Source organism: Hyperolius riggenbachi, chromosome 7 (assembly GCF_040937935.1).
Source record: "Hyperolius riggenbachi isolate aHypRig1 chromosome 7, aHypRig1.pri, whole genome shotgun sequence".
Classification (NCBI taxonomy): domain Eukaryota; kingdom Metazoa; phylum Chordata; class Amphibia; order Anura; family Hyperoliidae; genus Hyperolius; species Hyperolius riggenbachi.
Genome location: NC_090652.1, coordinates 114507368 through 114534548, shown reverse-complemented (window position 1 = coordinate 114534548; position 27181 = coordinate 114507368). Strand labels below are relative to the sequence as shown.

The 27181-nt window shown below is 46.7% G+C and overlaps 1 protein-coding gene across 6 annotated transcripts in view; it reads right to left on the bottom strand.

Moving 5' to 3' along the window:
- LOC137524547 (uncharacterized) overlaps nt 1–27181 on the bottom strand; it is a 155672-nt gene that overhangs the window by 44172 nt on the left and 84319 nt on the right. For all 6 annotated transcript variants that reach the window (XM_068244542.1, XM_068244538.1, XM_068244540.1 and 3 more), the window contains 4 exons: nt 20896–21166; nt 19189–19297; nt 15332–15488; nt 3133–3305 (listed from right to left, as the gene is read on the bottom strand). In XM_068244542.1, the coding sequence (XP_068100643.1) occupies nt 3133–3305; nt 15332–15488; nt 19189–19258 (400 nt within the window). In that variant the 5' untranslated portion in view covers nt 19259–19297; nt 20896–21166. The remainder of the gene's footprint in view (nt 1–3132; nt 3306–15331; nt 15489–19188; nt 19298–20895; nt 21167–27181) is intronic.

Here is a 27181-nt window from a genome sequence, read left to right as displayed (position 1 = left end):
TGCCCATAAGCAGCATTAACCTTATGGCACAGAGGTGCTTGGCTGCTAAACACTCTACTCGGTAAGTGTTGTCATTTTTACCATTTATGTCTACCTATCCCTCCTATCCACTGATGCACTTTTATTTCATTTGCTTACCACTATGTAACCGGTACATACCTTTTAGAGGTATGGCAAACAGTGCTACCTCTACAATATCGTTTTGTCTCACGTTAGCACTGTTTAAAGGGTAAATTTTTCTCCTCCTTTTATTGATAAGTGTTTTCCAAAGGATACCCGAGTAAAAACCCCTTGTCACTTGGTATATATGCTTCACACTTGAAACACATTTCTTGGTCATTTTTATATCCATATTTTTTTATGTTATTTTTGAGGAGTGTAATTTTAAAATATTAACCTTGAAAGTGTTGTTGCCAAGATATTGACAGTATGATTTCTGAGCTATGTGTCTTCTGCCATTTTTCCCCCAGTTTACTCCATTATTTGCCTGAAGCGGGATTGTGACCTGTGAAACGCCTAACAAACGTTATTTTGAATTAAAGTAACATAACTTCCCCCTTTTTAAACAGCAGATATTTCACGAAAATATTAAATATTTTCGTGAAATATCTAATATTTTCATACCTCATCCAAGGCATTGAACTATTTCACTCTTTTCTGCAGCAGAGAGATCCTTTTCCTTCCCATATTGGTTGCTAACTGTGGTCTGCTTAAAGGATACCTGAAGTGACATGTTACATGATGAGATAGACATGTGTATGTACAGTGCCTAGCACGAAATAACTATGCTGTGTTCCTTTTTTTCCTTTCTCTGCCTGAAAGAGTTAAACAAAGTATGCAAGTGGCAGTTCCTGTCTGAGTCATGACTGGGTCAGACTGCAGTGTGCCCTTCACTGATAAGAAATGATAACTATAAAACACTTTCCAAGCAGAAAATGGCTTCTGAGAGCAGAAAAGAGATAAAGAGGGTCAATGATTCATAGATTTATGAAGTAGTTTATCTGTAATTGGGCTCACCTGGTAAACTAATTATCACAGGTGCCTATAATTGATTTCAGTGATCAAAAGAGCCTTGAGACACAATGCCATCCTTGAGTTTAATTGAAAACCCAAAAAAAAAAATCAAATTTTTGTAACAAATAGAATTTGCATAATAATTTGGAACAGGGTGTACATTTATTCTACAGTGCATGACAAGTGTCCTAGATGTAAATCTAACTTTCAAATTATTTGGAATTATGTTTCTTGATACCTTGGCTCTATATTAAATACTGACTAAAAATTGATCTATTAAGTGGAGGTTTGGACAGCTCTTTTAATTCTGTTAAGATTTTATTTCTGCTCTATACATTTTATGCCAAGAAACTCATTTAACGTGATTGCCTAATTGTATGTAGGTTTCTTAACATTATGGTATTATTTGTGTTGAACTTTTAATTGTCTTAGATATTGTGTAATTATATTGACATGCTACGGTCTATGTTTTTATTAATTATACTCATGTTGGGTATATTATCTGTTTTTATACTATAAAAATTTAACCACTTTACCCTCGCCCATAGGCATTTCTCCGTCCCTTTTTCCATCTTTTCACCCCCAGGGACGGAGAAATGCGTACTTTCCGCGAGCCCGCCGCTGCCCGCACTCCCGCTAGTAAACACGCCGCCGGCCGCTCACCCGGAGATCAATGAACGGGAAAATCCATTCCCGTTCGTTGATCTAATTCCCGCAATGATCCGCTGCTTATCCGATAAGCAGAGCGATCATTGTGAAAAAAAAAAATGTTCTCAGTCTCCTAGTACTTCCTGCAAGCGTCTGGAAGGACGCTTGCAGGTCGCATTAAACAAACAGTTACTGTTGCCATCTTGTGGCCAAATAGTAAAACTACACCCTAAATCATTTTTCACATACAAATAAATGTTTTACACTAAAAATTAACTCTTTACCTCCCACACTCCCCCAATTTTTTTTTTTTTGTAATTAAAGATTGAACTTTTTAAATATTTATGTCAAGAGGGTATAACACTGTTACTTTATAAACTATGGGCTTGTAATTAGGGATGGACGCAAAACTGAAAAAAATGCACCTTTATTTCCAATTAAAATATTGGCGCTAAACATTGTGATAGGGACATAATTTAAACGGTTTTATAACCGGGACAAAAGGGCAAATACATTTCATGGGTTTTAATTACAGTAGCATGCATTATTTAAAAACTATAAAGGCCAAAAACTGAAAAATAAATTTTTTCCCACATTTTTTCCTATTTTCCTATTAAAACACATTTAGAATAAAATAATTGTTGGCATAATGTCCCACCTAAAGAAAGCCTAATTGGTGGCAGAAAAAACAAGATATAGTTCATTTAATTGTGATAAGTAATAATAAAGTTATAGACGAATGAATGGAAGGAGCGCTGAAAGGTGAAAATTGCTCTGGTGGTCAAGGGGTAAAACCCCTCAGTGGTGAAGTGGTTAATCAACTCAAAATAAATAAATAAAAAACTACCACCTACAGGATAGACATTAATAATTGTGCTTAAAGAGAACCTGTATTAAAAAAAAGCCCTCTGGGGGGTACTTACCTTGGGAGGGGGAAGCCTCAGGGTCTCTCTGAGGCTTCCCCTTCCTCTATAGATTTGGGGAATCCAGTGCTTGCTCCCCCAAATCTTCCCCCGACAAGCTTGACAAGGGTGCGCAGGTGCGGGCTGCATTTACCTCTCCGCAATCCTGTGCAGGTGCACTAGCGGCTCTTCATATGGGTAAGGAGGACAAAGCGGAACCCGATCGTATCCACTCTACTGCGCAGTCGCAAAGGACTCGTGCCTGCGCAGTAGAGCGAATCAGATCGGGTTTCGACTATTTCCAAACGGAAGGCCGCTAGTGCGCCTGGGCAGGATCGCGGTAGGTAAACATTTACCACACCGCGGTTCGGGGGGCTGAAGCGCTGGATTGCCGGGACACTGGAGGACGGGGGAAGCCTCGTTAGGATCCAGAAGCTTCCCCTCCCGAGGTAAGTATCCCCCATAGGGTTTTTCTTTTCATTACAGATTTTCTTTAACGGTATTTATATATCGGTGTATCCAGAAATTGTTTCGTTTCTTCTACTCTTTGCCAAAGCCATAGCCTTACCTGTAGAGTTGAGAAAAAATGTGCTATTTTTCACTGGCCTCCCTTTTGATTCCACTTCTATGGTGTAAATTTCTTCTGCTAGAGGAAAGCGTATATTTATGTTGCATATACATTTATTTTGTACAGCAACACCATCACGCTGCACGTTTTTCCAGTCGTGACATCTCTCCTTCCTGAAATAGCAAAAATCCCCAAATTAAGATTTTTTTCATGTAACTACATTTCAAGAAGTTCTCCTAACATGCAAATTTCCAGTTACCCAGGAAAAAAAGAAATTGAGCATGCTAAAAGCCACTAGCTGCTAATTAACCAAGTCCTGCAAGCTCCTTCCTGCTGCGCCTGTTCCTGCCGGTGTGATTATAACTAAGTGTTTCAGGCCACCTGCAAGCTCCTTCCTGCTGCACCTGTTCCTGTCGTTGTGATTATAACTAAGTGTCCAGGCCTCCTGCAAGCTCCTTCCCGCTGCACCTGTTCCTGCCGGTGTGATTATAACTAAGTGTCCAGGCCTCCTGCAAGCTCCTTCTTGCTGCACCTGTTCCTGCCGGTGTGATTGTAACTAAGTGTCCAGGCCTCCTGCAAGCTCCTTCCTGCTGCACCTGTTATTGCCGGTGTGATTATAACTAAGTGTCTAGGCCTCCTGCAAGCTCCTTCCTGCTGCACCTGTTCCTGCCAGTGTAATTATAACTAAAAGTCCAGGCTTCAAAGCTCCTTCCTGCTGCACCTGTTCCTGCCGGTGTGATTATAGATAAGTGTCCAGGTCTCCTGCAAACTCCTACCTGCTTCACCTGTTCTTGCCAGTGTGATTATAACTAAGTGTTCAGGCCTAGTGATGCTCAAATACCCCTTTTTAAAATTCGAGTTTGGTCGAATTCGAATAGTAAATTATTCGAGGTCAGTCGAATATTCGAGTCGAATAATTTTTACTATTCGATTCGACCTCGGACTTCGAGCTCACTATTCGAGTCGGTATTCGAGCTAACTATTCGAGCTGACTATTCGAATTGGCCTTAAATAGCTTCCAACACTTGTTTTGAGGGTGAATGATGCAAGAAACCTCTTTTTTTCTAAGTAACAACAGCAAGTGATTATGTGGGGATGTACCTTTAAAAAAAAATGTGGAAAGAGAAGTTGTGTCCTTAATTTTGTTCAGTAGTGTTACTGTATATTCTTCTTCTTCTTCTTCTTCTTCTTCTTCTTCTTCTTCTTCTTCTTTTTCATCTTCTTCTTCATCATCTTCTTCTTCATCTTCTTCTTCTTCATCATCTTCTTCATCTTCTTCTTCATCTTCTTCTTCATCTTCTTCTTCATCTTCTTCATCTTCTTCTTCTTCTTCATCTTCTTCATCTTCTTCTTCTTTTTCATCTTCTTCTTCATCATCTTCTTCATCTTCTTCTTCTTTTTCATCTTCTTCTTCATCATCTTCTTCATCTTCTTCTTCATCTTCTTCTTCTTCTTCATCTTCTTCTTCTTCTTCATCTTCATCTTCTCCTTCCTTTTCAATATCGTCTTCTTCTTCTTCACGTATTTCTCTTTTCAATTTTTTTTTTAAAGAAATGCAGCTATTTTTGAGCGTAACAAATAGCTGGTGGGCGCACGCATGTTGGAAGCGCCATTGTATGTGCTCCCTGGCAGTGGAAACACAAAGACAGCAGGAGGTAAATTCAGCAGCAGGAGGAGGAGGATGAGTGTGTGGCAGCAGGCAGTCAATGAGGCAGGCCGCTCGCCGTGACATAATAGCCCTGGTACCTAGCGGTGATACCAGGGCTGTAAATAAACACAACAGGAGGTCCCAGACAGCGGTCGTGCAGCCCACATTGTGTCCAATACACAACTGGGACAACACAGTTTTCAACCCGGGCACCTCAGAAAAATTAAACCTTTTTTTTTTTTTTAATGGTTTGTTTGGTTTTGGTTTTGCAACCAATATAGCTATTGTTTGACGTAATAGCTGGTGGCAGAGTGGCAGCAGAAGTTAATTCTGTGTACCCTGGCAGTGGGAAACACAGACAGACAGCAGCAGCAGGAGGAGGAATGGAGGAGTAGGCGAGCAGCTATTGTTTGACGTAATAGCTGGTGGCAGAGTGGCAGCAGAAGGTAAATCATCTGTGTACCCTGGCAGTGGGAAACACAGACAGACAGCAGCAGCAGGAGGAGGAATGGAGGAGTAGGCGAGCAGCTATTGTTTGACGTAATAGCTGGTGGCAGAGTGGCAGCAGAAGGTAAATCATCTGTGTACCCTGGCAGTGGGAAACACAGACAGACAGCAGCAGCAGCAGCAGGAGGAGGTATGGAGGAGCAGTGTGAGTGTGGCAGCAGGTAGGCAGCGTAACATAATAGCCCTGGTACCTAGCGGTGATACCAGGGCTGTAAATAAACACAACAGGAGGTCCCAGACAGCGGTCGTGCAGCCCACATTGTGTCCAATACACAACTGGGACAACACAGTTTTCAACCCAGGCACCTCAGAAAAATTAAACCTTTTTTTTTTTTTTATGGTTTTTTGGTTTTTGGTTTTGCAACCAATATAGCTATTGTTTGACGTAATAGCTGGTGGCAGAGTGGCAGCAGAAGGTAATTCTGTGTACCCTGGCAGTGGGAAACACAGACAGACAGCAGCAGCAGGAGGAGGAATGGAGGAGTAGGCGAGCAGCTATTGTTTGACGTAATAGCTGGTGGCAGAGTGGCAGCAGAAGGTAAATCATCTGTGTACCCTGGCAGTGGGAAACACAGACAGACAGCAGCAGCAGGAGGAGGAATGGAGGAGTAGGCGAGCAGCTATTGTTTGACGTAATAGCTGGTGGCAGAGTGGCAGCAGAAGGTAAATCATCTGTGTACCCTGGCAGTGGGAAACACAGACAGACAGCAGCAGCAGCAGCAGGAGGAGGTATGGAGGAGCAGTGTGAGTGTGGCAGCAGGTAGGCAGCGTGACATAATAGCCCTGGTACCTAGCGGTGATACCAGGGCTGTAAATAAACACAACAGGAGGTCCCAGACAGCGGTCGTGCAGCCCACATTGTGTCCAATACACAACTGGGACAACACAGTTTTCAACCCGGGCACCTCAGAAAAATTAAACCTTTTTTTTTTTTATGGTTTTTTGGTTTTTGGTTTTGCAACCAATATAGCTATTGTTTGACGTAATAGCTGGTGGCAGAGTGGCAGCAGAAGGTAATTCTGTGTACCCTGGCAGTGGGAAACACAGACAGACAGCAGCAGCAGGAGGAGGAATGGAGGAGTAGGCGAGCAGCTATTGTTTGACGTAATAGCTGGTGGCAGAGTGGCAGCAGAAGGTAAATCATCTGTGTACCCTGGCAGTGGGAAACACAGACAGACAGCAGCAGCAGCAGCAGGAGGAGGTATGGAGGAGCAGTGTGAGTGTGGCAGCAGGTAGGCAGCGTGACATAATAGCCCTGGTACCTAGCGGTGATACCAGGGCTGTAAATAAACACAACAGGAGGTCCCAGACAGCGGTCGTGCAGCCCACATTGTGTCCAATACACAACTGGGACAACACAGTTTTCAACCCGGGCACCTCAGAAAAATTAAACCTTTTTTTTTTTTATGGTTTTTTGGTTTTTGGTTTTGCAACCAATATAGCTATTGTTTGACGTAATAGCTGGTGGCAGAGTGGCAGCAGAAGGTAATTCTGTGTACCCTGGCAGTGGGAAACACAGACAGACAGCAGAAGGGCAGTACACAGCAGCCCACTGTAGGTGTAAAATGTGTGGCTGCAGGCGACGTAATAGTCAAAGTGAACCAGGCTGGCTTAGTGAGCAGGAGCCAGGAGGTGGTAAAGGGTGGTAAGGCACATTAACGATGGTTCCGGCAGCCAGTTCATGTCCCCCTCTCGCCGACAACAGGGGCCAGGAACTCGCCTTCCACCCACGCCTGGTTCATCTTGAGAAACGTCAGTCTGTCCACAGACTTGTGAGACAGACGTGAGCGTTTCTCGGTGACCACGCCACCAGCTGCACTGAAGCAGCGCTCGGACAGCACGCTGGAAGGGGGGCAGGACAGCACTTCCAGGGCGTACTGCGCCAGCTCGCTCCAGATCTCCATGCGCTTGACCCAATACTCCATGGGATCAACAGGGGCATCGCTGTCAAGCCCGCTGTACGACCCCATGTAGTCAGCCACCATGCGGGTCAGGCGCTGGCTGTGACCGGAGGAGGATGCTGCTGCATGCATCTCCTCTCTAGTCACTGCTGCCGGAGCCTCTACAGTCCTGTAGAGCTCGTGGCTGAGAGACAGCAGGTCTGTGGGGCGCTTGCTGCTGCTGGATGCAGGCACCTGCTGCTGCCTCTGTGCTGGCTGCTGGACAGTGGGGGTGGAAGGCTGGGGGAAGGCTTCCTCCAAGCGCTCAACAAGGGCCTGCTGCAAGCTCCTTATTTGTTGCGCTGGGTCTCCTCCTGCAGGCGGCAGGAACTGGCTCAACTTCCCCTTGAGGCGTGGGTCCAACATCATGCTGATCCAGATGTCCTCCCTCTGCTTCATCTGGATCACCCTGGGGTCCCTGCGCAGGCACGTCAGCATGTGCGCTGCCATTGGGAAGAGGCGGGCCACGTCTGCTGGCACATCGACGTCAGTGCTGTCCTCATCCTCCTCCTCTGCCGCCTCATCCTCTCTCCACCCCCGCACCAACTCAGCTGCGCTGTGCTGATCCCCCTCATCAGCAGCCAGGTCAGGGACCTCCACCAAGTCCTCCTCCTCCTCCCCCTCAGAGGTGGACTGCGCAGCTGGTTGCCGCTCCTGCTGGTCCAAGGCTGCCGCTCCCTGTTCCAGCAAAGCATCGAGGGCCCTGTTCAGCAGAGAAACCAGGGGCACCCACTCGCAGACCATAGCATGGTCCCTGCTCACCATGTTTGTGGCCTGCAGGAAGGGAGCCAGCACTAAGCACACCTGCTGCATGTGCCTCCAGTCATCATCGGGGACGATGGACGGGAAGTTGCTGGTCTTGTCCCTTCTCTGAGCTGCGGAAACAGTGGCCAGGGCAAGGTACTGTTTGACAGCGCGCCTCTGTTCAACCAGACGCTCCAACATCGCCAGGGTGGAGTTCCAGCGAGTCGGAACGTCAAGGATCAGCCGATGGCGTGGCAGATCCAGCTCCTTTTGCACGTCTTCCAGGCTCGCACAGGCTGCAGCCGAGCGCCGGAAGTGACGCACAACATTCCTTGCCGTTTCCAGCAGTTCGCCCATCCCCTGGTAGGTGCGCAGGAACTTCTGCACCACCAGGTTCAGCACGTGGGCAAGACAGGGGATGTGGGTCAGGTTTCCCCTGTCTATTGCGGCAACCAAATTGGCCCCATTGTCGGCCACCACCTCTCCGACTCTGAGGCCTCTGGGGGTCAGCCAAAATTCTCTCCTGCTCCTGGAGTTTGGCCAACACATGGGTTGCCGTCAGCTTGGTCTTCCCAAGGCTGACCAAGTGCAGCAGCGCTTGGCAGTGGCGGGCCTTCACGCTGCTGCTGAGGCGGGGGGTTTGGCCAGGTGTGCCGGAGGATGGCAGAGGATCGGAGGAACCTGCTGCAGTTCCCCTGAGCCTGCGGGGTGGCACCACCCACTGTGTTGCTGCTGCTGCTGTGCCCGCTGCTGCTCTCCCATCCTCACCCCCTTCCACCAAGCTGACCCAGTGGACAGTGAAGGACAGGTAGCGGCCTGTCCCGAAGCGGCTGCTCCAGGAGTCCATGGTGACGTGGACCCTTTCACCAACCGCGTGCTCCAGCCCTCGCTCCACATTGGCCATCACAAAGCGGTGCAGTGCAGGAATGGCCTTGCGGGCAAAGAAGTGTCTGCTGGGGAGCTGCCAGTCTGGGGCTGCGCAAGCAAGCAGCGCACGAATGTCGCTCCCCTCCTGCACGAGCGTGTACGGCAGGAGTTGGGAGCACATGGCCCGTGCCAGCAAGCCGTTCAGCTGCCGCACGCGACGGCTGCTGGGAGGCAGAGCCCTAACCACCCCCTGGAAGGACTCGCTCAAAAGGCTCTGGCGTGGCCTTTTGCTGACACGGGAATCAGCAGACACAGCAGAGGAGGCCACTGAGGACTGGCTGCCAGAACAGGCCTCAGTGTCGGCGGCAGGAGTTGCAGAGGGGGGAGGAGCAGTGCGTTTCCGCACTCCTGCTGGTGCTGCTGGAGGAGCAGGAGGGCGGGTGGCTGCTGTTGCTGCTGCTGCTGCTGAAGGCTGTGCAGTGATGGGTGTGGTGCCACTGCCAGCAGCAGATGCCTTCAGCCTCTGGAACTCCTCATGCTGGTGGAAAGGTTTAGCCGCAAGGTGGTTGATGAGCGAGCTGGTGCTGAACTTTAAGGGGTCTGCACCTCTGCTCAACTTCCGCTGACAGTGGTTGCAAGTGGCGTACTTGCTGTACACAGTGGGCATGGTGAAAAACCGCCAGATTGGTGACAGAAACTTCCCCCTACGGCATGGAAGCGCTGCTGCCTGTCTCCCTGTGGTGGTTGGGGGGGGGGGGCTTGGGTGCGGCTGGGGGTGGTACTGGCTGATGCTGCTGCTGCTGCTGCTGAGCCTGAGACACCAGCAGGCTGTGGGACGCTGCCAATGCTTGCAATGATGCGCCTCCTTGCAAGGCCCACAAGCGCATCCTCCTCCTCCTCCTCAGAGCTGCTGAGGACGACATCCCCTGGAGGTGGTGGCACCCAGTCTCTGTCTGTCACCGGGTCATCATCATCCTCCACCTCCTGAAACATGTCCTGCTGGGATGAGGACCCCCCAAACTCCTCTCCTGATGCATGGATGGGCTGCTTGACTGTCGCCACAGTCTTGCTGTCCAATCCCTCATCCCCCAAAGTGCCCATCAGCATCTCCTCCTCAAGATCGCCAACAACAGCAGACAATTTACTCATGATGCCTGGGGTCAAAAGACTGCTGAATGACAGGTCGGCGAGTGACGGTGAACTGGCCTCCTCCCCAGACCCTGCTGGGCGGCTGCTGCGAACAGGGGTGGTGGTGGTGGTGAGGGTGGAGGCCTCGGATGCAGAGCTGATGGCGGGCTGCTCATCCTCCGTCATGAGTTGCACCACAGTGTCTGCATCCTTTTCCTCAATGGGACGTTTCCGACCCGGCTGGAGGAAAATGGGAGCAGGTGCTACACGCTGCTGCTGCTGTGTCTCTGCAGCGTAAGTTGCAGATGCTCCTGCTGGGCGGCGCCCAAGGCGTCCACGGCCAGTGGCTATGGGAGGAATGTTAGCCACTGACGCTGCTGCTGCTGCTGCTGCTGCGGAACTGTGCATGGTGGCGCGGCCGCGGCTTGCCACAATGCTGCTCCCTCTCCTCCTGATTCCCTTGCTGCCCTTCCCCTTGCCCAAACCGCGCTGGCTGCCACTTCCAGACATCTTAAATGTTTTGGGCGTATAGACAAAAGTTTTGTAAAAGGGCGGGTGAAAAGTGGGGTACTTTAATGGAGTGGGTTGGTTGGTGAGGTGACTGAGTGAGTGTCCCCTAGTACAGTAAGTAAGTAGTAACAGTCAGGAAGTAAGACTAGCAGTTACAATAATCAGTAGTAATCACAAGTAAATTTAGTGTGTGTACACTCAGACAGTGAGTGCACGCACGCAGGAGCTAGTAGCCTATGAACACAGTGACTGAGTGTCCTAGACTCCTAGTACAGTAAGAGTAAGTAGTAACAGTAAGTAGAACTAACTAATTACAATAATCAATCAGCGATCAGAAGGAAATGGAGTGTGGGTGTGTGTACACTCAGACAGTGAGTGCACGCACGCAGGAGCTAGTAGCCTATGAACACAGTGACTGAGTGTCCTAGACTCCTAGTACAGTAAGAGTAAGTAGTAACAGTAAGTAGAACTAACTAATTACAATAATCAATCAGCGATCAGAAGGAAATGGAGTGTGGGTGTGTGTACACTCAGACAGTGAGTGCACGCACGCAGGAGCTAGTAGCCTATGAACACAGTGACTGAGTGTCCTAGACTCCTAGTACAGTAAGAGTAAGTAGTAACAGTAAGTAGAACTAACTAATTACAATAATCAATCAGCGATCAGAAGGAAATGGAGTGTGGGTGTGTGTACACTCAGACAGTGAGTGCACGCACGCAGGAGCTAGTAGCCTATGAACACAGTGACTGAGTGTCCTAGACTCCTAGTACAGTAAGAGTAAGTAGTAACAGTAAGTAGAACTAACTAATTACAATAATCAATCAGCGATCAGAAGGAAATGGAGTGTGGGTGTGTGTACACTCAGACAGTGAGTGCACGCACGCAGGAGCTAGTAGCCTATGAACACAGTGACTGAGTGTCCTAGACTCCTAGTACAGTAAGAGTAAGTAGTAACAGTAAGTAGAACTAACTAATTACAATAATCAATCAGCGATCAGAAGGAAATGGAGTGTGGGTGTGTGTACACTCAGACAGTGAGTGCACGCACGCAGGAGCTAGTAGCCTATGAACACAGTGACTGAGTGTCCTAGACTCCTAGTACAGTAAGAGTAAGTAGTAACAGTAAGTAGAACTAACTAATTACAATAATCAATCAGCGATCAGAAGGAAATGGAGTGTGGGTGTGTGTACACTCAGACAGTGAGTGCACGCACGCAGGAGCTAGTAGCCTATGAACACAGTGACTGAGTGTCCTAGACTCCTAGTACAGTAAGAGTAAGTAGTAACAGTAAGTAGAACTAACTAATTACAATAATCAATCAGCGATCAGAAGGAAATGGAGTGTGGGTGTGTGTACACTCAGACAGTGAGTGCACGCACGCAGGAGCTAGTAGCCTATGAACACAGTGACTGAGTGTCCTAGACTCCTAGTACAGTAAGAGTAAGTAGTAACAGTAAGTAGAACTAACTAATTACAATAATCAATCAGCGATCAGAAGGAAATGGAGTGTGGGTGTGTGTACACTCAGACAGTGAGTGCACGCACGCAGGAGCTAGTAGCCTATGAACACAGTGACTGAGTGTCCTAGACTCCTAGTACAGTAAGAGTAAGTAGTAACAGTAAGTAGAACTAACTAATTACAATAATCAATCAGCGATCAGAAGGAAATGGAGTGTGGGTGTGTGTACACTCAGACAGTGAGTGCACGCACGCAGGAGCTAGTAGCCTATGAACACAGTGACTGAGTGTCCTAGACTCCTAGTACAGTAAGAGTAAGTAGTAACAGTAAGTAGAACTAACTAATTACAATAATCAATCAGCGATCAGAAGGAAATGGAGTGTGGGTGTGTGTACACTCAGACAGTGAGTGCACGCACGCAGGAGCTAGTAGCCTATGAACACAGTGACTGAGTGTCCTAGACTCCTAGTACAGTAAGAGTAAGTAGTAACAGTAAGTAGAACTAACTAATTACAATAATCAATCAGCGATCAGAAGGAAATGGAGTGTGGGTGTGTGTACACTCAGACAGTGAGTGCACGCACGCAGGAGCTAGTAGCCTATGAACACAGTGACTGAGTGTCCTAGACTCCTAGTACAGTAAGAGTAAGTAGTAACAGTAAGTACAACTAACTAATTACGATAATCAATCAGCGATCAGAAGGAAATGGAGTGTGGGTGTGTGTACACTCAGACAGTGAGTGCACGCACGCAGGAGCTAGTAGCCTATGGACAGTGACTGAGTGTCCTAGACTCCTAGTACAGTAAGAGTAAGTAGTAACAGTAAGTAGAACTAACTAATTACAATAATCAATCAGCGATCAGAAGGAAATGGAGTGTGGGTGTGTGTACACTCAGACAGTGAGTGCACGCACGCAGGAGCTAGTAGCCTATGAACACAGTGACTGAGTGTCCTAGACTCCTAGTACAGTAAGAGTAAGTAGTAACAGTAAGTAGAACTAACTAATTACAATAATCAATCAGCGATCAGAAGGAAATGGAGTGTGGGTGTGTGTACACTCAGACAGTGAGTGCACGCACGCAGGAGCTAGTAGCCTATGGACAGTGACTGAGTGTCCTAGACTCCTAGTACAGTAAGAGTAAGTAGTAACAGTAAGTAGAACTAACTAATTACGATAATCAATCAGCGATCAGAAGGAAATAGAGTGTGTGTTGTGTGTGTACACTCAGACAGTGAGTGCAGTGCGCACACGCAGGAGCTAGTAGCCTATATGAACAGTGACAGTGAGTGTCCCTACGGGTACAGTAAGAGTAAGTAGTAAGTAAGTACAACTAACTAACAATAATCTATCAGTAATCAGAAGGAAATAGAGTGTGTGTACACACAGACAGTGAGTGAGTGCACACACGCAGGAGCTAGCTAGTAGCCTATAAACAGTGACAGTCAGTGAGTGTCCTACTCCTAGTACAGTATAACTACAATACTATTAGTAAAGGACAGCAGAAATACTGGTATAGATGAGAGAAATAAACAGAGGACAGCTGCCCACAGAGGCAAGGCCCCCCTGAGGCCTAAACCTGTAAGCTTGCAGCAGCTGCCTGTCTCTAATGTAACACACAAGCTACTAACTAAAATACAATGTCTATCTAACTAACAACAATATAGGTGTATATGGCAGGTGTAGGTGAGCAAAAACGCTAGGTAAATGATCACAATAGAGCACTTGCTAAGCCAAAGCACAAAGGAGCAACTCTCTCTCTGTACAAGTCTCAGGCAAGCATGGAGAAACGGAACATGGCGGCCGCTATTTATAGGGTAGGGGCTGGCCAGGGTCCCCCTCTGTGATTGGCTGCCGTCAGAGGGCCTGGGAGCCCTCTGATTGGCTCTAAGGACATCAATCTGGGCTATGACGCTATTCGAGCTCGGTACCGAGCTCGAATAGCGCCGAGTTGCTCGAATAGCTCGAATAGTGAATGGGCTATTCGAGTGTACTCGGATAGCCCATTCGAATAGCTCCAGCTATTCGGAGCTCGAATACCGAGCTCGAATAGCTGAAAAAGAGCTCGAATATTCGAGCTACTCGAATATTCGAGCTCTGCTGAGCACTGCAAGCTCCTTCCTACTGCAGGCAAAAAGAAAATAAAAAATAGACAAGTATAAATACGTATGATTATCTATAAAATTTGATCCATTCTTAAGAGAAATCCAGCCCTAAAGCCTATTGCCAGGTTAAACCTCCTGATCACCTTTTGCAGGAGTATGTATTGTCCGGCTGCCCAAAGGACATGATCTGCATATGGAGGGAAAAAAAGTTTTTGCCATCTATTTAGAAAGAGGTCCTTTACAGAGAGCGTGGTTAAAATCCGGAATATCTTAAGCAGGAAGTAGTTATGGCAAACTCTATAGCTGCATTTAAAAATGGCTTGGATGCTTTTCTTGCATTGGGGGGCATCAGCCACTATAATTGCTAGGTAATTTGTGTCTTAAAGAGGAGCGGTCAGCCATACTATCTCAGAAAAAAACCCACATATATTAAGTAGATAAATACTTGCTCTACTTACATACGTATTGCACTATCCACGTTTTGATTGTAGTGATTTTTCTACAGTAAAAAAAAAAAAAAAGAGAGAGAGAAAATCCTTCCCATTTTAACTGTGGCTATTCTGAAGCCAATCCTGATGTCATTTCCTCCCTTACTCTCCTCTGCCTGATTGTGTATGCATTGCCCGCCCTCCACTATAGAAAGTGCATTGTCTCAGCATGAAAAATATTGGCCAATCAGAGAGGAACAGAGTTGTGGGAGTGGAAAACAGGAGGGAAAGAGGTTTCAGCCAATCAGGTTGCATTAGTTAAGTCTAAGGGTAAACGAGAGAAGCAAAAAAAGGACAACCCAGCATGCCCTGCAACTTCCTTTGTGCAGCAATGTACCAAATAAGAGTCAGGTAAACCCGAGAATGATCATTTATGAACAAGAAAAGTGATAGTGATTTTATCTTTTGTATTGCCTGGTTAGCATCCTTATTACTTGTTTACTAGATAAAAATAAAGAATTGATTTTTGATTTTATGCCCGACAGTTACACTTTAATACTAGCTTATTACTTGTACTGTGTTGTCAGTCACCCCTATCCTCATTGTCTGTAACCTTATTTATTGTTGTCCAGCACTGTGTAATACGTTGGTGCTAGATACATCCAATAAGCAACAATGGGAGAACAACTGGCTACATGATTGGCTATTTGGGCAACTGCATCTGTAAGCAGGAGCAAAGGTTTTTGCAACAAAGTGCTTACATTTTGTAAGTATATTTAAATAATGCAAATATATAATGAATGTTATAAAACAATGTCACAGTATTTTACAATGTAATCAGAGGATTTAACTTTAAACTTACGTCCTGTTAGAAGACTCCATGTTATAATACTCATAAATCAGCGTGAATGCTTCTGTGCAGTTGCTGTTTACATCATCAACTTCCCAAACACAAAACATTTTTGTATCGAAATCATTGAGGCACTCCAGGCGTGCGGCGGTGTCTGAAGTACCCTGAGCTGTAAATGAAGACATGGATGTTATCACCTCCGTAAACTACGCGCTACTTACAGGCAACCACACTGTGCACAGACAAACACCTTCAGAGCTTTGGTACTGCATATACTAGGCTCCCCAGAGTTTGCAACCTTTGCTTGGGTTATAACAGATTACAGGAAGGATTTCTTACACTCATCTCAAGGCTAATCGCCCTCTAATAGCTTAGTAATGTGATCCCATTAGGGACAGTACTGGGGAGTGGAGGCGCCCAAAAATAGGTAATGTAATGAAACAAAAAATAATAATAAGGTGGAGGGATGTGCCTTTACCACTCCAAGAACCCAAACCACAGGGTTAATGTAAAAAAATTAAATTATTTATTCAGCACGATTAAAAGTACAACGCGTTTCACGGGTCTCAGCCCGCTTCTTCAGGTCAATACAAGTGTCTTTAAAATATGGTCATAAGCATGGACGCCATGGCATGGTTTGGGTTCTTCCATCTGGAGTGGTAAAGTACGGTGACTAGACGTCCCGCATTAGCTGGGACACGTCCCGCTTTGGGGTCCCCTATCCCGGGCAGCATTGTGTCCCGGGAAACGTCCCACTTTTGGTCGCGGGACATCCTCGCTGCAGGACTCTAGCCACCATCGGAGGGATTCCGGTAGGCACGGCCACCCAGCTGCATCAGCCTCGCCCCCAGCTTGCTCCTCTGCCCACCCTCCAATCGACGCTGACATCCGGCCGCATCAGCCCTGCCCCTTAGCAAGCAGCCGTCCACCATGCCTGCCTGTCAACTCCGCCTCTACAGTGCTGCCCTGCCCACCTCCTAATCAGAGCGGCCGCCTGGCCGCATCAGGCACGCCCCCAGCCTGCTTCACACCCTCCGGCCACCATGAGGAGACCAGCTACATGAAGAGGAAAAGAAAAGGGTGAGAGCACCCTGTCAGTGTCTTCGCCTTACCTATTGTCACCCTCCCCCACCCAGTCATTGTCACCCTCCTCACCTAGTGTCACCCTCCCTCACCCAGTCATTGTCACCCTCCTCACCTAGTGTCACCCTCCCTCACCCAGTCATTGTCACCCTCCTCACCTAGTGTCACCCTCCCTCACCCAATCATTGTCACCCTCCTGACCTAGTGTCACCCTCCCCCACCCAGTCTTTGTCACCCTCCTCACCTAGTGTCACCCTCCCCCATCCAGTCATTGTCACCCTCCTAACCTAGTGTCACCCTCCCCCACCCAGTCAATTGTCACCCTCCTCACCTAGTGTTAAAAGTCATCGTCACCCTCCCCCACACAGTCAGTGCCCCCTCCTCACTTATTGTAATCCTCCTCCACCCAGGCAGGGTCAACCTCCTCACCTAGTGTCACCCTCCCCCACACAGTCAGTGTCCCCCTCCTCACCTAGTGCCACTCTACCCCACCCAGTCAATGTTACGGTCCTCCCCACCCAGTGTCACTTTCCTTCCCACCTAGTGTTACCCTCCTCCTCACCTAGTGTTACCCCCCTTCCATCCAGTGTCATCCTCCTCCCCACCCAGAGTCACCCTCCCACTCCACTCAGCAGATCCGTCCCCCCAGCATCCATGGGTGGTAACATTTAATGCATTGATGTCTGAGGTAACATTTGCTGCACTGCCTATATGTGGGGTAATTATATGTGCATTTCAGATGTGTGCTGCATTTTACGTGTGTGTGTGTGGGGGGGTAACATTTACAGAATTTTAACATGTGGGAGGTAATGTTTGCCTCATTTCCCCGTTTGCTGCATTTCATTTGTTGGAGGTAATGGTTGTTGCATATCATGTGTTGGCGGTAATGGTTGTTGCATTTCATGTGTGGGAGGTAATGGTTGTTGCATTTCATTTGTTGGAGGTAATGGTTGTTGCATATCATGTGTTGGAGGTAATGGTTGTTGCATTTCATGTGCTGGAGGTAATGGTTGTTGCATTTCATGTGCTGGAGGTAATGGTTGTTGCATTTCATTTGTTGGAGGTAATGGTGGTTGCATATCATGTGTTGGCGGTAATGGTTGTTGCATTTCATGTGTGGGAGGTAATGGTTGTTGCATTTCATGTGTAGGAGGTAATGGTTGTTGCATTTCATGTGTAGGAGGTAATGGTTGTTGCATTTCATGTGTGGGAGGTAATGGTTGTTGCATTTCATGTGTGGGAGGTAATGGTTGTTGCATTTTATGTGTAGGAGGTAATGGTTGTTGCATTTCATGTGTGGGAGGTAATGGTTGTTGCATTTCATGTGTGGGAGGTAATGGTTGTTGCATTTCATGTGCTGGAGGTAATGATTGTTGCATTTGATGTGTCGGAGGTAAGGGTTTCTACACTTATTATTTGATGGTCATAGTTAGCTGCATTTGCTACTTTGGGATTTTTGCTGCAGGATTTGCCATTTTGGGGGCTCATGATTACTAAATGGTATGCTAATAAATAGCATCAAAACGTTTCTGCAGATTTATGACAACAGACGGCGATCTCACCAGGGGGAAGCAGAGCCTCGGAAGAGAGGAAGAAGAATGGCGGCCGACGTTGGGATCCCCCAGGAGGTGAGTAAATCTGCACGGACCACCCAGCGGCTACCACGAGTTCAGGGAGGGGTAACCGCTCCTGGCATGTTTTTTCCACCTCGAGCTGAACTCGTGATTACCGCTAAGAAGGTTAAGAAGGTTTGAATAAAATATTGAATAAAAGCAGGTTTTTAGCTTAAAGGGGTTCTGTGGTCATTTTAAAGTGGTATTGTCACCATAAAAATCAAATTTCAACAGCAACTGGTCTGAGTGTATTAAGTGCTAAAGATGCTAATCCTGCATTCAAAACTTGCAAAACTTTTTCTGCTGTTATGGTTTGTAGTTATCACATACTTTAAGAGCACTGGCCCTAGTGCCAAAAAGTAGAATGCTAGGAGTTCTCTTTATCTATAATATATTCCTCCTCTTCCATTTATTTCCCTGCCTAGCTGCTTATCAAAAACACCCTCTGATTACTTCTGTTTTACTGTTTACAAGCAAGGCTGAGGTGACTCAAGTGATTGGATGTGAAAATAAAAAAAATAAAAATAAAAAAAAGACTGCAGTTGTTAGTATACACCTCAGTGGGAGTGTCTGATGACTCTGGGAGGAGGGCAGCTAATGAAAACACAATGAGCAAGAGTAAGGGGGGGGGGGGGTAACAAGAGTCAGGGAGGATATGATGTCAGCATTAGATTGGCAAGATATCTTGACAATTTAAAAAAAGCTAAATTTATTAAAAAAATAAATAAAATAAATATTTATAAAAAAAAAAAAATAAAGAACTGTGGAGCGATCAGACCCCACCAACAGAGAGCTCTGTTGGTGGGGGGAAAAGGGGGGGGAATCACTTGTGTGCTGTGTTGTGCGGCCCTGCAGCTTGGCCTTAAAGCTGCAGTGGCCAATTTAGCAATAATTAGCCTGGTTTTTAGGGGGGTTTAACACTGCAGTCCTCAAGTGGTTAAAAAACAAAAGGGTTTCTTACCTGGGGCTTCTACCGGCCCCCTGCAGCTATCAAGTCCTACCCCGTCACTGAAGCCCCCTCCGTTCCTCCAATTATTCGTCATCATTATTTCTGTCATCATGCCACATGTAAGTTCAGCTACTGTTTAATTAAAATTCAGCCTGGTAGCTATTGTGTAATAATATATAATAGCAGGGAATGGGGAAAGCAACCCATTGTACAGGTATACTTACAACTGCTAAATGCTGTCAGTGATATGGTAACCCAAACAAGACTGATCTGTGTAATGCTGCTTGCTTCCATCTTATGAATTGTTTGCTTTGTCTATTCCGTGAGCTCTACCTGTGATAAATAAGTAAAAATATGCAAAAAGGTAAATAACAAAATACAAAAACATGCACATACACATCATGCTAGCCAAAGGGACAGGCCCAAAATAGCTATCTATAAGCATATTTTGATTAGTTTATGGTGATCCAGAACTACCAAGAGACTAAAATGCCCTATTACTTAAAAAAAGTTATTCTAAATATAAAATGTGCCTTTTTGAAACAGAAGATATTTGCAACAATTCAGCTTTACGTAAGCAAGAAAGATTTCCCATGACATCACTGCTGATTATGAAAATCATCTGACGCTTATCCAGAACAAATACTTCCAGTTTTAAAAAGGAAAATTTATTTTTAGCAGCTTTTTTTTTTAGTAAGAGTGCTTCTTGGCCTCTTTTAGATGCTTATACGGTACTTTTCTAGAGGTTCTGGGCATGGCCGGCCTTTGACCTGAGCGACGGGAGTGGTCGCTCAGGGCGCCGGCTTCCATGGGGTGCACGTGATGTGCATTCAACTGGCCCTGGCCGCATTTCTACCTGCTGGCTGCGGGCTCCAGGTCCGTCTGTGGCTGTTGCGAGTGGTAGCTCCACCCCCTGGTTCCGCTGTGGGTGATGGGAGCGAAGACTCCAGGAACCTGCTGCTGCCTCTTGATGAGTCTGTGTGAGCTGTGCATGCCTGTAGAGCCGCCCCTCACTCACAGGCGATGTCTGCGCTGCTCACTAATTAGAGAGAGACCTGCTTGTCACTCCTGACCTTTTGTCATCTTCTGTCCCCAGCTACAAGCAAAACAGTAAGGTTCCCCAACTGCCTCCCGGTTGGGGAAGGGGGGGGGATGCCTATATACGCCAAAGGGGGATCTGCTTGTATACTATACACTATTTATCTGCCTAGCTATATATACTAAAGGGGGGGGGGGGGGAAATCGGCCTATATACACTAAAGGGTGGAATCTGCTTATATACACTAAAGGGGATATTGCACATGGGCATGTGTGTGCGCGTGTGTGTGCGCGCACGTTGAGGATGAATGGGGGGGCACCAAAATCCGATTATGCTCAGGGCGCTGTGAAACCTAAGGCCGGCCCTGGTTCTGGGTCACCATTAAGCCCCATCTACATGATACATCCTTGTGCAATTCAATTACGATTCTATTTATGATCCGATTAAATCCGACATGTCCGATCGGGATTTGATTCAATTCAATTCGATTTGACATTGTTTTGCAATGGCAACTTGAATTGAATCGAATCGAATCCCGATTGGACATGTCCGATCGGCTTTAGAGATGGCCCGAACAGTTCATGGCGAATTTCCACTGTTCTCGTTCTCTGCGTTGACCCACCCCCTATTCAAAGTCAGGTCTACCTTGCTGTCCATTGTCAAGAATGTGAAATTCATGCTATAACAGACCCCAGTGGATACAAAAAATATATCAATGGACACACCAGATTCATGAAAAACATACATCGATCCGCTGGGTCTGTACAAGTTGCCAATCTAGGACAGTGCGGACTTAGCCTTAATGGGGAGACAAACAATAGATATCGTCACCTTTCCTCACATTATCCAAAATTAAAAAAAAAAGGTGTAAATTAATTTCCTTGTTGCTCACCACTGGTTAAGATGCCTTTTCTCACTCATTGCTCACTCAGGAATTCTCGCCTTTTATGCAGATCAGCTGGACATCTGGACTCATTTATACTCCATGTTTAAACATTAGCTTTCCATTGAAAAATTCCAGTCTGCAGATGTTGCATGGTGTCTAATCAATCATTCCGGATGAAGAGGTTTTCAGAAGCTTCCCTGGAGTCAATGTTTAAAGTGAAAGAACATTTTTTAAAATCAGATTGGTCGCCAGGCTGTCAATCCTCTGTCACAGCAGACTGTAAAAAAAAAGATAAAGGAAAAAGATTTGCAGAACAAACACAGATCACGGAACGCTTCTACATCAGCTAAAACAAAACTTGTTTTGGAAGAGGTTTAAGGGCGGGACTGCAGATTGATGATTGGAAACTACAGCAGCCTGTCCCAAGAGGACAGCAAAATCAACATTCAGCCTATTATAAGCAGACAACATACACTGTTTAATGCTAGGGAAGAGGAGAGATTGGCAGGTTCAAATGAGAATCATGTTGTCTGTGGGGCAACTTGAGACTTCTTATGACCACAACAAAGGATTACCAGCAGTTCTGAGCATTGGTAGCATTATTCTGCTATATTGTGCAACAGTACACTGATCAAAACAGCACAGCGTCATGGGTGTTTTTCAATTAAATCAGACTGTCCCTATCTGTCCTCCAGTCCGTCTCTGTCAATGAATACAGCTATTTGTTTTCTAAGTCTACCCATAATTAGTGCATAGCTGCAGGAATGTTTAGCACACAGGCCCGACCCGCATGGGCATCCGCACATAGGGGCAAAATGGGGCATTCGCCACCCTCCCTGGTCGTCAGCCGCCCCCCGCTGCCTATCGTGCTAGTATCTCGCGATAACCACACTGATTCCGCATATGCAGCGAGGTGTCCACGGGGTACCATGCACCTGCTTCTCACTGGTTGTCAGATGATCGGAGGTCTGACGCTGGCTGTTGGCATGCTGCCTATTACAACCTTTTACGGACGGGCAACAGTGGGTGGGGTCCCTGTCACTACCTAAAACTGGGGGGCACCTGTCACTAAACATGGCGGGTCTCTGTCACTACCTAAAACTGAGGGGCACCTGTCACTAAACATGGGGGGTACCTGTCACTACCTAAAACTGGGGGGCACCTGTCACTAAACATGGGGGGTCCCTGTCACTACCTAAACTGGGGGCACCTGTCACCACCTAAACTGGGGGGAGTCTGTAACCCTCTAAAAGAGGGTCCCAAGATTTTGCTAATGTATTTCTATGTGTGAGGTAACTTTGGCTTCTAAGGCTAAATTTCACCTTAGCTATTTGCCTGGTGGAACCAAAACGGCGCATGAGAGAGGAGTGGAGGCGCTGTAATGGTCGCATAGAGTGTTGCTAGGCGACCAAAGCACACAGAGCAGTGGAACTTTCTGGAAGCCCCGCGCGGCCTGTCAGACAATACAGTGCAGGTGCGGAGGGGCAGGGCGGGAGAGGTGTAGCTGGAGGGAACTGGCTAGAACCAGCCAGAGCGTGCCAGAGAGGGAGGAGAGTGGAACTTAGGAGAAGACAGGAGGCAGCGGTTGGGAGCGGAAGAGGAGGCCATGAGAGAGAAAGGCCTCAGCATTCCCCCCGGAGGCTAGGAGCGGACCTGGCGGCCACGCAGAGACTACAGTGGAGCAAGTAAGGCAGCGGCAACCCAGCCAGACAGTGACCGGAGGCCAGAGGCAGCGTGCACAGAGTACATCCGAGCTAGTCTGGACAGAAAGGACCCCAGCAGCCAGATAAGTATGGGCCTGAGCCAACTACAAGTTACAGTGTGTGTTTGTAACGATTGGTGTTAGCAATAACAGAGTTCTGATTATTAGGTGATCTGCAGTATCACCTATAATGCAGATATATACCTGATTATATGGTGATCTACAGAATCACCTATAATACAGATATACAAGAGCTGATGCGGCAACCAATGCAATGAGTGTTAGATAGGTGTAGTGCTTGGTGCAACAATAGTACTGATTGGTATGACTATGCCACACCAGAGGAGCTGGTGGGCACTCACAGTACCAGACCCCTCACCAGAGACTAGGGCCCTCTGGTGAGAGTAGAGTGGTCAAACTAGCAGAGTTTGGCAACAGGCTGGCAGATACGGTACAAAGTCAGAAAGCAAAGACAAGAAGGTTAGAACAGGCTGAGTCGGCAACAAGGTCAGATGGGTAGAAGTACAAAATCACTGAGAGTAAGAATAGTCAGAACGAGCAAGAGTCATAACAGATAATACAATATTCAATTATAATTATGGCTATCAAACAATCCTATCACTGTGTGAAATCCCCGGTTTCCTCCCAGATCAAAGCACACCGGATCTATCTACGGTCTGAGCGCTAACACGAAGTATTCACAACAGCAGACAAGTTGCCACTGAATCCGCCGTGCTTAAGAAGCGGAGGACACCCCTGAGGCACGCCCACCGCACATCAACCAATCAGAAGCGGCGAGCGTGCCCTATGAGGTCAGCCGACCAGCCGGTCAGCTGACGCGCCTCCTCCTGGCATAAAGATCCTGATGGTGAGCGCGCGCACGCGCTTATGCACCCCTGTGAGCAGCAGAGACACCCGCCCTCGGCGTGCTAGAGCCGGAGCCCAGTGCTAACAGATAAATCGGGTTACAAGTCCCTGTCACTTAACATGGGATGTCCCTGTCTTTACCTAAACTGGGAGGGGTCCCTTTCACTACCTAAACTGGGGGGCACCTGTGTCTGAGGCACTCACAATATAATCCCTACCATAGTCCTAATCTAATGCCCCACCATTGCTAAATTCATGGAAATGTGGTTCCACCCATGACCACACCACATCCACATCCTGGTCCATGGCCACGCCCATTTTCGTCTTTCTCCCCGCAGTATGCGCAGTATGTCCTATTGGGCTGCCTGTGACCACGCTCACTGGGAACCAGTATACTGTACACGTGCACGCCAACGCAACGACAAACCCGTGAGCGCGGCCACAGGCAGCCCAGTAGCATATACTGCATATGAGCAGCATGACCGGGCCAAAGGGCACCGGCTGCGCTGACAAAATAAACAGAACGGGAGGCACAGCATGCGATTCATAGAAGACGATGGGCATTGGGAGGTGGGGTAAGCCTATGCGCACCCCCCCCCCCCCCCTCACACACGCACAGGGCATCATTTTTAGATTTCAATTAGCACTAAGGTATCCTTTAAGCCTAACTAACCCCTCTAAAGCTGAATCCCCTTCTTAACGCCTAACCCTAATTTCTTCCCCAAATGTTAACCTTTACCTAATACCTAACCTTCCCTCGTAGGCTCGTAACATTTACTTCTTCATGACTTCTAACACTTAATGTCCCACAAATGTTAATCCCTTCTTAAAGCAGTAGGATCAGCCTTACTATTCCAGGGAAAAAAACACATATATAAGTAGATAAATACTTGATCTACTTGCATAACACATGTATTGTACTGTCCACGTTTGGATTTCAGTGAATGTTATATAGTAAATGATGAGAATTCTGTTCCTGGTGGGAGCCATGTTTTTTGCCCACAGTAAAGGCTAACTCGTGATGTCATTTCTGCCCTTTACTTTTTTTTCTTGTCTCCTCCAATCGCTGAGTCACCTCAGCCTTGCTTGTAAACACAAGTGAGTAGGGGATTAGGTTTAAGATAAGCAGCAGGCAGGGAAATAAAGGGAAGAGTAGGAATATATTACAGATAAAAAGAACCCCCAGCATGCAATTCTTTGGCACTGACTACTAAAGAGCCAGGGCTCCTAAGGTATATGATAGATCCAAATCATAACAGCAGAAAAAGTTTTGAAAGTTTTGAATGCAGGATTAGCATCTTTATCACTTAATACGCTCAGACCAGTGACTGTTGAAATTTGATTTTTATGGTGACGATACCGCTTTAAGGGGCCCATATACTTACCGATTTTCCCACCGATATACAGCTGATTCGATCACTGTGATCGAATCGGCTGTGAAATCGTTGCGCAAACGCTGACCTAACGATCGATTTCCATCCGAAATCGATCGTTACCGTCGATTCCTGTTGTTCCTGTCCGTGCGGAAGATTTCGCTTGATCGCCGGCGGTTCGGGAGTGCGTCGATAGCGGCGTTCGAATGCCCGATGACCGACGCTAGTGGCAATACATTACCTGATCCGGCCGGCGAGAGTCCCCGCTGTCACCGTTGCTTCTTCTCCGCGCTAGGCTCCGAGTCCGGCAGGCTTCACTTCTTCCTGTCCCGGCAGGAAGTTTAAACAGTAGAGCACCCTTTACTGTTTAAACTTCCACGGACAGGAAGTACAGTGAAGCTGGAGCCCAGAGCGGAGAAGAAGACAGCGGAGACCGGGGGACTCGTGCCGGCCGGATCAGGTAATGCATGCGGGAGTCCGGGGGACGGTGGCAGCAACGGCAGCTTCACAGATGGTGAATCGGTTTCGTGCTGAAATTGATTCATAATCTGTTTGCAGTAAAGGCAGCCATACGATCCCTCTCTGATCAGATTCGATCAGAGAGGGATCTATCTGTTGGTCAATCGACCAGTGTATGGCCACCTTTAATTCCTTGCCCTAACCCTTCAACCCTTTAGCCCCATAAACAACCTTTAAACTCTAATCTCAAAGCTAGATTGGAATTGCTATACCCCTATAAATAACTTGGTTCTTATCGCACTCTGTGACATAGCCGCCCACCAATAAGTTCATTATCAGGCACATGCTTGGAAGAACAAAGAGAAATCGAGAGCCCAATATGGTGTAGTATTGTTAAGTTGGTTGTGGTTAAAAGCAAAATATTTAGATATACTCACAAACGTGGGTTACCCATAGGCAACCACTTCAAGTGCAGGTGGGGAGTATTAGAACCTGACCCCACTCAGGTTTTTAAGATGTCGCTCTCTGTAGATAGGAAACGGGGTAGCACCCCTCCACCAAGGGTGGAATCAAGTGAGTGCCTCACTTCTGCATTTAGACCTATTGAGTTATACTCCTGTTTGCCTGATGAAGCAGGACCACACCTGCGAAACGCATTGCACTAAGTGGAGTTCAATAAAAATGTTTGTATTGATATATTGTAACTCAATTGAGTTTTATATTTTTGAGGGAGGTAAGTCCACCTGAACATCCCCGTCTTTTAGATGGTTTTTAAACGTTTTTATTCTACTCTGGCGGCTCTGTACACCAAGCCTTGCTGAAATCATTATCAGGCACTGCTAAGTTTGGTTGCATGGTGTTCAAGCTTATTGGAAGGCTGTATCATATCCACCTGCTTCTTGTCACAACTTGCTATGATATAGGGTGTGGGCTGGAAGTCCAGGACTGATGTGAAACTGTTTCATTTATACAATTGGGTGCCTTAATAGATTACAGTGGAGAGGACGTGAATTAGAGACAGTGGAAAAACCAATGGCATGCAGGTGCCAAAAATACTGTAGAATCCCTTTATAGTAAACTGCAAGGGACCAGGAAAAGTATCTTACTATATCAGAAGTTTAGTATATCAGAATTGGTCTTACATTGTATATGTATACAGACGCATTTGCTGGAATCTGAGGACAAAGTTTACTATATTCAGAGGTTTACTACGGTATATTAGAGTTTACTACAACAAGATTCTGCTGTATTGGTTAGGGTTGGGCACCAGTTAGAAGAGTTAGGAGTTTATGTCAAGGTGGTGTAAGGAAGGGGGCTGAAACCAATTATGGAAATATGGCGGCACAGCTGGAACTTGTACCATGTAGCCAAAAATGTAGTGAGCAGATCAGTCGGTGGCCCTTAGGATGCCTGTCCTGCCCCCACATATGCAAATGTGCATATTTTATCATTGTGTTTTATACAGCACTGACATCTTCTGCAGTGCAATAAAATACTGTGTATGGTCATATCGCTAAAGGTAGTCAAAAGGTAGTCAAAAAGTCATCGATTTTGGTGTTCAATCAACCAATACATTTGATTCTTTTATCAAATCGATTATAAATTGATTCAAATTTTGCAGGTTCGATTGATTTAAACCAACCGATATGTGCCAGATAATAGTGAACCTTTAGTGTCTCTCCCCTGCATTATGTCACCTAGGCAACCCGGGAGACGGGAGCAGAGATTGGGCCGTGCGGTTAATAGGCGAGAATACCTTTGTCAGTCGGCTTGAAATCACTTGATCGGTCGACTGATTAGGCCAAATGCTGCACCAATTTCTCACCGATTCGATCAGAGAGATCGAATTGGCTGTGTATTGATGGTAGAAATAGGCGAGTGTATGGCCTGC